The sequence below is a fragment of the Dermacentor variabilis genome, chromosome 4 (assembly GCF_050947875.1).
Source record: "Dermacentor variabilis isolate Ectoservices chromosome 4, ASM5094787v1, whole genome shotgun sequence".
NCBI lineage: Eukaryota > Metazoa > Arthropoda > Arachnida > Ixodida > Ixodidae > Dermacentor > Dermacentor variabilis.
Genome location: NC_134571.1, coordinates 229,470,512 through 229,484,850, shown reverse-complemented (window position 1 = coordinate 229,484,850; position 14,339 = coordinate 229,470,512). Strand labels below are relative to the sequence as shown.

The 14,339-nt window shown below is 43.2% G+C and overlaps 1 protein-coding gene across 6 annotated transcripts in view; it reads right to left on the bottom strand.

The window, feature by feature from the left end:
* Positions 1-14,339, bottom strand: part of ric8a (ric8 guanine nucleotide exchange factor A) — a 513,564-nt gene that overhangs the window by 196,752 nt on the left and 302,473 nt on the right. For all 6 annotated transcript variants that reach the window (XM_075691022.1, XM_075691025.1, XM_075691023.1 and 3 more), the window contains one exon: positions 12,892-12,986. In XM_075691022.1, coding sequence (XP_075547137.1) covers positions 12,892-12,986 — 95 coding nt within the window. The remainder of the gene's footprint in view (positions 1-12,891; positions 12,987-14,339) is intronic.

Sequence of the window (14,339 nt, the reverse complement as noted above, 5' to 3'; positions counted from 1 at the left end):
GAATACTTCAATCTGCATGCCACTATGTACGGCAGGTGTTACTGGGAAGGAGACTAATGAACAGCTACACATAGATAAAAACTCTCCAGAGGTTGTTATTGCAGAAACACTGCCCAACATCAACACACGCTATATGACACAAGAATGTTGCTGCTATCAAAGATGAATTCAGTCAGTAATTGAGGATGAAGATAGTTTTACTCAATAGCCTTATAAAAAATGGTAAAAAAAGCTAATAAATTTGGAACTCATGTTTTGAATCTTGTCTAGAATATTGTTGATATTCCAGAAGTCATTATGTCTTCAAATATCTCATGCAGCCGGTACTCCTGTTCTACTTCTCCATTACCTTCAGGTATGCTAGAGAAGTCGTTCTGGTCATTGGGCTCCAAAATGTAGTTGAGCAAAAGTAGTAGACCTAGTTGGCTGACAGGATGGCTCTTCTTTAAGTACTGTGCGCAGAAGAAAAAAGCATGCAAACATCTTCAACGTTGTAATGGGCATTAACTGTTAGGGATGAAACATGAAAAACCCTAAGGAAAACATTTAGGTATGGTGGAAATGTAGAAAATACACAGAGACTAAAGACAGTGAAGGAAAACGAAAAATGTTTTGTGTAAGCTTCTTCAGCAATGCGTTTATTGCCTGTAGGCAGCACCAGGGAGAACTCGGAAAGCTACCTTCAACCCGAGTCGACGTCAATTTTGCGTGCAATTTGTGCATGTAGTCCTTCTCGGGTGTACAACTAAGATTTAGATTGCATCTTTTATACATTACTCATCTGATGCCTTAGCAGCGAAGGCTTTCCCTCTGCCTTTCTTGTAAAAAAAATTTTGGGAAGTGCCCAAGTGCATCTAGTTTGATTTTTCCTGTGCATGGCACATGTGCTGTTGGCCTGGAACTGATTCGTAATATTAACACTCATAACGTTCAGGACCCCGTGTCGTGGTGTTGGCGACCTTTTCCATACGAGAAAATTAATCCTAAACCATGCATCCCGATCCATGCAGGCCCTCCATGTGGTACACAGGCGTTACTGAACTAACTGAAATTCTCAAAGTAGAATGTGTCAAAAAATTCATAAAGTATGACTTGTACACAACTTTGAGACATGATAGCGTTGGATTGTAATTTGAATATACGAGAAAATATAATTCTGTTGCATGGAAACTCAAACACAAACCCCTTTTCCAGCTGCCATTTCAGGTCTGTCTTAGGAGTGGCACGCCCCAGAAAGCTTGCCTTTATCCATAGTGTTCACCACCAGCATTTCCAGGGAAACAGTACAGAAGCATCAGCTGCAGCTGCCGGGAAGCGTTAGAAGTAGCCATGGATCTTTTAATGCTATCGTGTTCCACTCTTAAAGGCGCAGCAAAGGTGTCCTCCAATCTTTTTTTTTTTTTTTTTTTTTTCACTGTTTAGGGACTGCCTTCTTGAAGGTGTTGCTTAGTTTCCTTTCTGCAGAAGAACTTCAGTTTGGCCTAGTTGGTGTTTGCTGCATATCATATCGACCGCAAAGAAAGATGGAGAAAGCGGGAGAGAACTGTAGATATTGTATTCGCTGTAGGGTGAATACAATATCTGCTTTGAACAACAGCAAAGCCACATTTTGATTGCACTTGATGCTGGCTGACACCCTCATTCTGACACCTTCGAACACTGTTGCTGCCTTTGTAATGCTTCCTAGAATTTATCCTTCAAATTCTTATGTGAAAGAACCATGCATCAATTTTGGCATATTTCTCAAACTGTACAAGCAGAATTGCTGCTTTTATAAATACAACCTGTAAATCAATAGAGCAGAACTGTTAGTTGAAATATGTAATCCAGATCAAGGAGCCATTCTCAAGACGATGTTCCTTACTGGAACTGATATGTGGCATTCCTGGCTTTGGTGAAATCTTTATTCTATACTATAAAGTATGAAACATTCGCACGTGCTCTTTTTTCTTTCTTTTTTGGGATTAGCTGTTTCAAGGAGCTTTGCTCTTTGAGTGGCAGCAGCCTGATTGACATAACTTCTGACTCAAGTATTTAACATTTTTGCACAGTTTGGCCAAGGAGTAGCCAGATTTTGAGGAGTACATCTGTAGCAGAGTCTATAGGTGCTGGTTTTTGGTGTGGAGAGACAAGTTGCTTCATAGCTTCCTTCCTGTCTCTTGTCATAGTGTCAGCAAACTGAAATGAAAATTCTCGAAACAGTATATTTGTTAATGAGGAATCTTTGCAAGGCACATTGTGAAGCACATGCCGATGAATTGCTTCAACCTTTTGCATTAAACAAATTATGCCATGGTGCTGCCGAGAGGCAAAGAGAGCTGTTTGCTTTAAAAATTAATAACCTTGCAGAGTTTGTCAAGTGATTGAGATATTGTTACCCAGTACCTTCACCAAAGATATTATGGGAAACAGTGCCAGGAACTAGCACACTTGCACTAATTGCAGGTATTTGGCAGGATTGTATGGGAGACAAGATGGCCGACCAATTTTCCTCTAATGCATGTGAGCTTTGTCATCTTCATGGTGTAATGTAATCTTTTCAGGTAGCGGATAAAGAATGTGTGGCAAAATTAAATGGCCTTTGACGACACAGGCGAGTAGTGGATGCCACACTTCAGTTGTAATTAAAATTGCATCAGCACAGAGCGTGTATGCTACGACCAAGTTGGGTCCATACTTTGGATTACCGTGTACAGTGTCACTCTGTTCTGCATTGCAGAAGATGGGTGCCAATGTTTCTTCACTGTTGCCATTTCAATTGAGTATTTTTCTCATGTTTTCATGCTCTGCAAAATACAGCCAGAGGTTGCACGGTTTTGCAATGAAGACCACTTTCTCTGTTTTCAAGATAAAATTTTAGCAATAATAAATGGAATTTCCAAAAAACAAATTTTATGTTTGGCCTGCCTTCTTTTGCGTGATCAGACATGGGAGCCATTGAGGCATCATGGCTCATACGTGCTCCCTTTATGCTTGAGAGGTGTGTGCACAATGCTCCTTGCATGTTGAAAAAAAAAAAAGTGGAGACCACCCATAATTGGTCTTGGTTTGCTCTCTTAGCCGCAAGTGCTATCTGAAAATATAGCAGCTTTTTGTTACCCTTTCTGATCGGTGTGTTTTAGATACATAAAAATTATGACGGATGTGCATGTTCAGTGTGATTGACGGAATGAGAAACATTACTGGAAGATCCTTTGCAAGAGGTGCAAGTCCTTGCCCATTTCATGAAAAAAAAAAGGCTTTGTTTTCATTGTATACAGTAAGCTAAGGGTCAGGCGGACTTGATCACAAAAGCAAAGAGAGAGAAATTGGTTGACAGAGAAATGCAAAGCCCACTGACCACACCGTAACTGCCTAGCGCATAGACGACACCTGCACATTGGCCAACAGTGTGGGAAAGGAGAAGGGATGGAAAGATGAGAGATTGCCATGAAGCACATGTGGTGAAAAGGAGAATGAAGCAAAAATTGGTGGCATTCAGAAAAAGCTAGATATTCTTGATGAGAAAACTGAAACATTGGACAAATAATTAATAGCAACCTTTTTCACGTCTTACTGCTGTATTCAGCAATACATTTTGAAGCTCATGCTTGACTTAATTTAAATGACGCCTGGTGTGAACGTGCCCAAGATGCTCATTGCATTTCTTTTGGTGTGTTCAGGACAGGCGTCCTTTAAATCGAGTCAAGCATGGGCTTCAAGTTAAGATGCATTCCTGAATACGGAGGTTAGTGTTATAGCATGGCAAGGCTCTCTGGAATGATGACTTCATGAACTAGAGAATAGACGTGCCTATGAGAACCTACTTTTTTGTATTATTGCAGACATCTGAATCAAAAGAGCAGTCTGAAGAATGTGGTAGGTTTGTAAAGACGTTCCGAGAAACCTGCACAGGTTTTCTTTGTAACAGTTTGCTACAATCGGGTGTATGACTCATTTTACCTTTCCTGATCACCTTGCATGTTTCCGCATAATGCTTTCATCATTACTGTTCAGTGGTTCTTGTTTAACAAAATCGAGTCATGAGAAAAGAAGGAAAGAAGGTAATCTTTAATTTTTAGGCACTGAAAATGCAATACAGGCACGAACGTCAAAAGAGGCACTTGTAGGCAGGATAAATGCAAGATTACCTTGTTTACATGTCCATTGTTTGTGCTTACAAAAAGCAGAAGAAGGATGCCAGGAAAAAATAAGCATTTTGTCTGAGTTTCCTCTCGTTATGAAGCCGTTTACAATGATGAGAGCTAAACACAAAAGTGTGGTCCTAATGAATGGACACCTTCTCCCAGCTGCAATTCATAGTTTAAGTAAGATTTCGAGGGACTTGCACCTCAAAAAGAAGTCCATGATCAATAAACAGTGCAGGAAGCCAGTATAACAGTTTTCATTGACAGTGAGTTGGCCCTAGGATATGATCCAGCTTGCATCTTCAATAAAATGGCTATTGATTGGCTACTATTGATCTGTACAATAAGCGCAGCACACATACGGAACAGCACGCAGTCCCATTTATGCCTTGGGCCTCAGTTATACTAGGTTAAAAGTGTGGAAATACAACAGATTCATAAAACCAGCTCTTTTTATCACCTTATTTAAGGGAGGGACTTGTCGATGTTAGAGTGCAGAGCATGAACATTTTTTTAGGAGAAGGCTTCCAGTTATTTATGAATTATATGATAGAGGTTCATTACCTCTTGAAAACTGTTCAGCCATAACACTCGTGCTTCTTCTATTATCTATCACATCTATCTGATTCTGTCAAATAAGGGATAAGTTGGGTGCTGCAGATAAATGGCTCCTGCAGAGCCTAAAGGTACAGAATCAATAGGTAGCTAAATTTTCATTATTTTTCTTGATGTTTGGTCCAGTTCTCTGAAACATACACATAGGACTGCAACTGTTCAATCTGAGTACCAATATTAAATGTGTTATTTGGGGGCTTCAATGATTTGCTGAAGTTGATGGAAAGTGAAGGACTGTATAGAAAAAATGGCTGTAAGGTCAACTATCATCTTCTGTGCGTAACCTTTCAGATACTGCACTAAATATAATCTAAAACACATGAAAAGTTTTTATAGAACAAAGTACAGCCACACTGAATCTCGCTAGCATCATTATTATATGTCACTGGTGCGGCACTTCCAACACCATGTGGGAACCGCCATGGCTCGTACAATGCGCCGAGGGATACATTGCAACAGGGCAATTATGCTCAATTGCATTTGAACTGTTTCTTGCAATTACAACTTCTATCCGCGCCCTTATTCATTTGTGACTTGGATGGTCGTGAAGCGTAAGTACTTTTCTACCTAGCAATACTGCAAGCTTGTCTGCTGACACTAGCTGCACAAAAGAGCAAAAGTAGCTTGTGCTCCAGCAGAACTTGAGTGCAGATTACAAATTCTTGCCACACTATAAATGAGAAATACGATTATACTACCAAGCTGCACTATCTTATCTCGTGTACAGCTGCAATACACATACTGCACTCCCTTAATTGCGCTGCTTATAGCTGTGAAACTATCCCTCTGGTGCTATGCACATTTGGGGCTGGCAAGAAGTTCCACTGGACAAGGTATCAACCAAACAGGCATTTAAAACATTGGGTTAAGGGTGTTTAAGACTGACTCAAGACAATTTGCCACTTAGCTTGGATCTCGATTCCTTTCCCCTCTAGTGTCATTGACTGAAGAGCCACAACAGGAGTAGAGTAGCAATGTTTTGTTGTCGTCTTGCCTGTTTACTAATAGCAAGAAACTACGCTCCAGCACTGTAGCATAATCAAAGAACAAAAGGTCAAGTTTCTTGAGCAAGCTTGATCAACCAGCTCTCCGGTAGTCTGGGCCCCTCGTCATAGGGTATCGTCGTATTGTGTCATGACTACAAAAGTGCAAAAGTACTAGAGGCTGCAGTTTCAGTAGACAGTAAGGGATAGCCCCTAATTATGGGTAAGCCTTTGCTTTTGACAATGATCAGTCAAATTTAATCACGATTTCCCACTTCTCCGCCGGTGCAGAAACGCCATCGTCCTTTTAAGATTGACCACATTACAAAAACGTATGTAGTATACACCGCGGCTGGTCGCATCGCAATCCCGTGTTTCTCTAGTTTTAGCGCCTGTTCAATACGTATGTAGAACCCAACAATCGGTTTGCTATGGCGCAGTTAGACGGCGATTGTCTTCAACGCGATCATCGTCGTGCTCTTTGCACACCATAAATGCATCAGACACACACACACAACTCGATTGCGCAAAACGCACTGTTCCACCTTGCATCACTTCGTTCGTGGTCGTGCTGTTTGCACGAACAAACGCGGCACACACGCAACTCGATTGCTCTTTGCGCACACCAAACGCCAAAACGCGATGTTCCACTTTCGTTCGTGGTCGTGCTATTTGCGCATACACATTTGTCACACACGCAACTCAATTGGTCTTTGCACACCCCAAGAAAAATATGTCACACACAGACAACTTCGATTGCTGTAAAATGCGCTGTTCCGCCTTGTATTGTTCGTTTGTGGTTGTGCTGCTTGCATGCATGCACAATGAACCGCCCACGCTGCTGCTCCAGCGAATTGGCGTAAACAATGCTACCCTGCGCTATGTTATATTTCTATGGGCCCCGCGCGTGGGGACTAGGGTGTTCAGGAGCTAGGCCCGTTTTTTACATGGCACTATAGGAACCTAGGCTCCCCTAGGGTGAAAATTTACCTAGATATATAGTTCTCGTTGGTTCCGCGGGGGCCGCGCTGCAGTCGACCGGCTGCACAGGCGAGTGAATGTAAATGCGCAACCAGGCGCCGTCTTTCTTTTCTTCTCATGTGGGCACGCACTATCCGGTTTCTAAGTGCCACTCAAGGGAGGGCACTACAGAAGTTTGTTGAAGAGCGGCACATATGAACACATCACCAAAGTTGGTTCGACGGTTGGTTTTTAAACCTGTTACCACAGCACAGGGTCCCGATGTGCTGCCCCTTCGACCAATGACTACGTAGTGTCCCAGGTAGGCAAGAAAACAGTTAGATACAAACATACAAACATAGAAGAATAGCTGGCCCCACAAATTGTGTGAAGTACCCTAAGAACGCTAATTTAAAAAGATATTTGTGCCAATTTTGAGCCCATAGGCTACGTTCACACTTGGTCTCGGAGCAGGCGGAAGCGGAAAAAACTTGACAAAATTCGCCTGCCTAGGTGGTGAAACGGGCGGAAAATCAGGCGGTGAGCCTGATCGGTCTCGGGACTGATTGTTTTCACCACGGTGAAGTGGAAAGCGGTTCCACTTCACTGGAAGCTGCACTAGCATGTAAACATCTGGTCGTAAAATTTAACATTTTCCCTTGTTCATTTTCCATTTTTAGGAAGAACTTGCTAGACGTATCAAAACTATGTTTTCTTACTCATCCATGGCAGACGAAAGTTAAACACGACACGTGCAGTTACGTGAAATGATAGCTTTGAATAAATGATGGGTCAATGAATGAGCATACCACTTGAAATGGTGTGATGACCAGTGCCACCATGCGGACAAACATACACAGACTAAATGAATGTGTGTGAAAGCGGCAGTCGTTTACGCTGCAGTGGCAAAACCAAATGTGAACATCTTGGACATGCACGGAAAGACTTTCCACCCGCTTTGGCCTTTCTGCCCGCTTGCCGCTTCCCATGTGTGAATGTAGCCTAAGGAAAGCAAACGGTAAAATATTTGCTATTTTAATGCAATTCACATTCTTTTAGAACCTCATACACTTTCAGAGGACTTTCTGCTTCTCTAATTATTTTCCCACGAATTTGGGTCACTGGGTAGCTCGTGGTCAAATGGGCACAGCATTGGGCTGCTGTGCTGAGAGAACAGGATTCAAAAGCAACCGTCAGACCAACTTGGGTCACTGGGTATGCTTCACTGGGGATGTGCGGCTATTCAGTAAACTTCCTTGACAAATCAGTTCTGCAGAATCCTGCAAGGTGGAAGAATATCGCTTTATGCTACATTTGGGTAATGAAAAATTTTTCCCTTTCAATAAACATCCTTCAAGCTAACTTGGTTTACTGGGTATATGTTGCTAGGCATGTGCTGCTCTTCAATTAAACTCTTTCACGGTAACTTGTTTTACTGGGTATGTGCCACTGGGTATGTGATACTCATCAAAAAACCTCTTTCACACTAACTTGGGTCACTGGGTACCTGCCACTGGGTATTGTGGGGATGCTCGACTCTCACGCATCCCCTGATATTGTTTTCCTTGCATGGCTCTCGCGTTTCCTGTAATCTGGCTTTTTCCCGTATCTGGGCGCCAGCAGCGTGGTTGCAACATACTACGAGAGATAGCAAAAGAGTTGCGCTGCTAACATTCCCTGACGGCGGGGTTACTTGGACACAAAAGGGAGAAGACTGTTCCTCTTTGGCTTGGGGTCGGCGAGCGGCGTGGATGTTCCACACATGCGCCAATCCATGCTTCTGCGAGACTGTTTCGGGAGGTCTAGGAGCAGGACTCCAGAATGGACGAACATGATCATTCGAATGCACCACCATTCGCATGACTGTACACGTGAACGACCAGGCGTTGGTGTCCAGCATGGGGTGAACATATTGGCTTGATATCCAGTCGCGGTGAGTTAGAATTCCTGGATTTGTTGCACGCCCGTCAGCATGTTCTATGCGTTGTGATTTGGCTGGCAGGAATTAAGAGTATGAAAGGTGCGCTAAATGCCTTTGTGATTGTTTTCACTACTGTGTTGTCATTTCTTTGCCCCAAGAGCACGTTTGTGACCGCCACATCTGGCAGGCCATGTTGGGTGCCAGTGTGGGTCTCACAGGAGTACCAACCACCGCGGGTTCAAGCTTCGCGAGCCACTAGGTTGCATCAGCCGTCGCCTCTAGTGACGGCTTGGAGCCTGAGCTGCACGCGAGCTCAGGCCTCAAGGGACTACCGAGCGATGCACGCAAGAACACAGTATTGTCCTTAGTTGACGGAACCTGTTTAGTGTCTTCGGCAGCACCTAACACTAAACAAACACCTGGTCCCAAGGCGGTGCGGGGGGGGGGGGGGAGGGGGGGGACCCAAAGAGGTCCCACACCACGGGCAAAAATATAGACAGGGATGCTTATAGTCTTTCGCTGCGAGAGCATAGGCTCAAGCTGGGACATGGCGCCAGGAAAAGTCTTGGTGGCTATGCTACTTGCTCTCGCGACAAATAATAGGCCAATTCTTGAGAGATTGGGCAATCTACTTTGGCTTGATCCTCCAATAAGTGCGGCTCAGCATGACAAGACATTATGTGAGCACTAGGCACCCATTCTTAAGCTTAGCGTCCGGACAGGATCAGCATAAAGCATGCACTCCCCGCACGGGAAAAGGCACCGTGCGTGAGCTCAAGTCCTAGTCACAAAGGTGTAAGAAGATGAGAGGAAGCATGTACATACCCGATCCAGTCCAAAGAGAGAAGAGAAAGCGACACACTCCTCGTTATCAGCAGCCGAACATGGCGTGCCACCGCTGACAAATAGTTGCGAGTGGGAAGAGGGTGAGGCATAGGGATAGCAGAACAGGTGAATTTGCGCACAATAGCGCCGACACATTCCTTTATCTCCACAGTATGTGCCACTCTTCAATAACAAACAAACAAAAAAAGAATTTCTCCAGTGCTGGGCGTAAATAAACCTACATCATACACCCTCAGATAATCTTGTCTGGATACATGTTTTTACGCATGCACGAACTCTGCGGCAGTGGCGCTAGATGGAGCAGCGTGCTCAGTAGGAAGCACGAGAGAGGAACCCAGCTGCATACATGCCTCATACATAATGCGTTTCTGTAGAGGTAACAAAGTGTGTTGCTACACTGCTTCAATGCTAATTGCATTAACGTCAACTTTCTTTGCGAAATGGGTTCTGCAAGAAATAAATGCTCTGTACCAACCTGGAGCAAAAGAGTACAAAGAGGTATTTGGTCCAATGTTCAGCTCTGAAGAGCACTCTCTTCCTCTTAATGAGGCAAAAAAAAAAGCATAGAGTAAATTTTGTGGTTTTCACTGAAATGTAGAAATGATAAGGTAAAGAAAAATGAAAGTGGACGAAAAACAACCTGCGACTGGTGGGAGCCCCCAAACACATAACCTCCGCATTATGTGCATGTTTCTTTACCAATCGAGCTTGGAAAGAAACTTGGAAGTTGACAAAGAAGCTCAGGAACAAGTTAACTTAAGGACCACGCAAAGGGCGATGGAACGAAGAATGTTAGGTGTAACCTTAAGAGACGGGAAGAGAGCGGTTTAAACCGGAAAGCCATTGGGCATAGCCGATATTCTAATTGACATCAAGAAATGGAGCTAGGCGTAATCATCTCATCCGACCTCAGCTGGAATGCGCACATACAGTACATAGCTAAAAAAGCCCTAAACAAACTGTTCTACCTCAAATGCACCTTGTCGCATTCCAGCAGCTTGCTTACGTCAGCCTTATCAGACTGGCACTCAAATATGCCAACATAGTATGGTTTCTACATACCAAAAACCGCATTCATACGCTCGAACGCATACAATGAAAAGCTTTTCGATTTATCTATAATCATTTTAAACGCATAGATTCACCAACCGAACTTCATTCTTGCGCAGGCCTCGCTACCCTCGAATTTTGAGCTGATGTTCAACGATTAAAGTTCCTATACTTAGTATTACACAGTGCGCTGAAGTTGGATCCCGCAGCCTTTGTAAAGTACAAACACACCAGACCGACTCGACATAAGCCCGCTTTCACACTAGAAGGATTTCTTTGTAACAACAATACTTTTCTGTTTTCATTCTTTCCGCGAGCTGCGCGAGAGTGGTACTGCTTAAACCCTGCTATTACTGCCCAGCCCACATTAGAAACATTTACAAATCATTTAGAAGAAACAGTCGTAATCACTACTTCGTTTTTCTTTTTTTGCAAGAGCAATAGTGTGAAGACCAATGTGTTACTCAATGAATGTAAGTGTCCATGTTTTTCTATGCTAATTTCTTGTTTGTTCTGTGTTATTTTGCTCACATTGTACTTTTTATTTTGATGATCATGCGCCAACTCCTGTAATAACACCTATCGAGATTGAGGGTATTGTGAAATTAAAAAGAAAAGAGAAAGCGTGGCTGGCTTCACTTTACTCATCGTGCCAATGTTAAGATATCGTCGACGTGGCATAAAACCGTATCATTTGTTGCTGACTTCCAAAATCACCAAGTGAATTGTTTTCTCATTCAAATTTGCTTTTTTCAATTGCCCGATAATTCTGAAAATTCTGCGGACCTTTTCTGTGTAAGAAAAATTGATCGGAGACTGTACTTATTCGCATAAAAGGTTGAATTTTAATGAAATTTCCATATAACGAAGCAAATGGACGATTTTACCTACTTCGTTATACGGTATCGAGGTTTAACTGTACTAATTCTTTGTTCTTTTTCATAGGGGCGTAAGCTCCCCAAAAGTCCCAAGCTCGCTTTATAAGCGTCCACTTGGCTCACAATTCCGCCTTGGTAGATGCCACTTAATCGTAATACTATTTTTTTTCTTAAGGACATACCCCCTTTTGTTATTTTCATAGTTGCGTTATATTCATGTTAATATGGCGTAAAGTTACACAGAATGACCAACACTATGGCCAGTATTAAAATAACAGTGCAAAGAAAAACACTGTGCTAAGTTTGTTGAACGTGTTGAAGGCATCGTTTACCACATACTACCAACATAAAGCCAGTTTTACATGGGACAATTGGGGCAATGTCTAAATGATATGAGAATGCTGATAATGTAAAAAATTTTGCCAGAGGATGGCTAACCCTACACTGTGTGGATCGGAGGCTCTGTTCTATAAGTGTACAGTAATCACAAAAAAGTGGAAATAAATTGACGCAACTGATCTCACAAGCCGGCAATATTGCTAACTCAGAGGACAGATGCGTCAATGCAACATGTATCATGGTGTCGGGTAAAAAAAATGTTGTTCCTGTTTTGACCACACATGTAGAATAGTCTACCTTGAGACAAGCGCAGTACTTTCCTTGCCTGCATAAATATAGTCAGGAGTTCACACAGTTAAATTTGTCAGAAGGTAGCACTTAATGCACCTGTGATGTGCCTCCTTTGTGGTTATGCCTTGGCGCGCCTACAACATGCCATCAAGTAAGCACCACTCAGTCCAAGAACAAGTCCTCCTGTGCGTAATTTGTTTCTATCAGGTAACGTGCTGCATAATCTGAGCGAACAGTGGTTTCAGTTTCTCCATTGCAGTCAGTGCCGAAGATTTATTGCTTTTGACTTCACACATCAACCTTTTTACACAATGCATCCTTGAAGCCGCTGCTTGAGCTTATAGAAAAAGAAATGAAAACCAGCTTTACAAAGATGGCAGCTATCCTGTACTAGTGCCGTAAATATACTTCTAAAGCAGTGTAGAGAGGAGCAAGGCAGCTGCCTGGACAACTGCTGCCCACCTAAATATACAAATGTCTGCTTTAATACTATGCAAATATGGCTGAACTTTTGCTGGCATCTTATTAAATAGTTGTGGGACCTAAAACTGCAAGAAACTTGAAACGCACTTTTTGGCTAGAACGCAAACATAAATTTACTAAATAAACACTACGTCATGATGGCGTACCAAGAGCCCAAAGTATAACAACGAACTCTACCAAATCTTTCTTTCCAATTTCAGAAGGGCATGTGATCACGAGGGTTTCAATGTGGGCTTGTTGGTAACGTATCTTCATGGGGTGTACGGTAGCGCAATTAAAAGACGGCGCTGTGTGTGTCCATGTGTGTCTTCTTTTGTCTCGTCTTTTATTTGCACTACCGTACACCTCATGAAGAGGCATGTGATCAACACAGAAAAGGAGCAATGCTGGCCACTCACCCATGCAATTGGTCCTTGGTCTCGACATTGGCAACGTCGCAGAGAAGCAGGTCATGCAGAAGGCCCACCAAGCGTTCAAAATGGACCTCATCCTCCTGTGTGCACCACAATCACAGTTCTCCTTTCTAGTAATTTCATTTTGGTCACAGATGAATATTGAAGCAATTTTGGAAAACTTTCTGGGCTGGTTATTGCTAGCCTTTGAGTAGCACCTAAGCACATGCATGCACCTGGAAGTTAATGGGTAGGACCCAGCACATTGCCTCCAAGATTCTCGAGCCTACCGCAGGCAGCTGCAGGTGTCACACAATCTTGGAGGTCATGCCAAGGAGTCACGATGTGGGGATACGCGACTCTCACGTGTCCCCTGATACGCTGTTTTCTCGCATGGCTCCCGTCTCCTGCAATGCAGCTTCGCCACGTGGCCTGGGGCCCGCAGCGGTCAGTGTGGTTGAAGCGCAGTGCGAAAGATGGCGCGAGTGCTGCGCTGCTAACGCCGCCTACCGGCGGGGTTACTTGGCCGTGAAAAGGAGAAAGCTGTTCCTCTTTGGTTGGGGGACAGAAAGCAGCGCGGACGTGCCACGCTGCTTGCCGTTCGCCACCGTTCACGTGATCGTACGCGTGAACGACCAGGCGTTGGGATCCAGCATGGGGCGAACATATTCGCTCGCTATCTGGTCGCGGTGAGACGGACTTCCGCGATTTGTCGCGGCATGTTTTGTGGATAGCAACTCGGCTAGCAGGCACTGATCTATGAAAAGTGCAATAAATGCCCTTGTGATTGTTTGCACTACTGTGTTGTCGTTCCTTTGTCTAAAGAGTACGGGGGTGAGGACCCCACAACGTGTAATAAAACATGTATCACTTACGATAATGACATACTCGAGACTAAAAAGATGGACGAGACCAAGATGCACAGAGAACATAACACTATTTTTCAGGTACCTTTAAAGATTTCAACTAAATGTTTACTTCCATAAAACATAGAACTCATGGGATGCACAGAAACCCGATACAAAAAGCAACATTCACTGTTATTCCTTTCCATTTTTCTTTTTTCTCTTCTTTCCTCCCACCTTTCTAAAATGAAAGTTGTCTGAACAAGTCAATGCATTTCCAGACATTTCCTGTTATTTTCCGAATACACTTCCAGTTATTTTTGACATAGGGACACTTTTTTGTGGTGGAAGCTAGCAACAAGGATCTTGCACATCACCGGCCCTTTTGACGAAAAAAGCTTTGAATATTTCATTTTTAAAAGGCACTTAAAACGAAGAACAAATACAAGGAAAACAGGGCCCATGCTCTGATTACAACTGGGAGTTCACTGGAAGAGACCATATGTACATAACCTACAAAGACCATATGCATGTGCCACACAGAATCCTCTTTTCCCTCTACCATACATGTTAGGTAATGTAAGGCAAAAAAACAAAAACATGATCAAT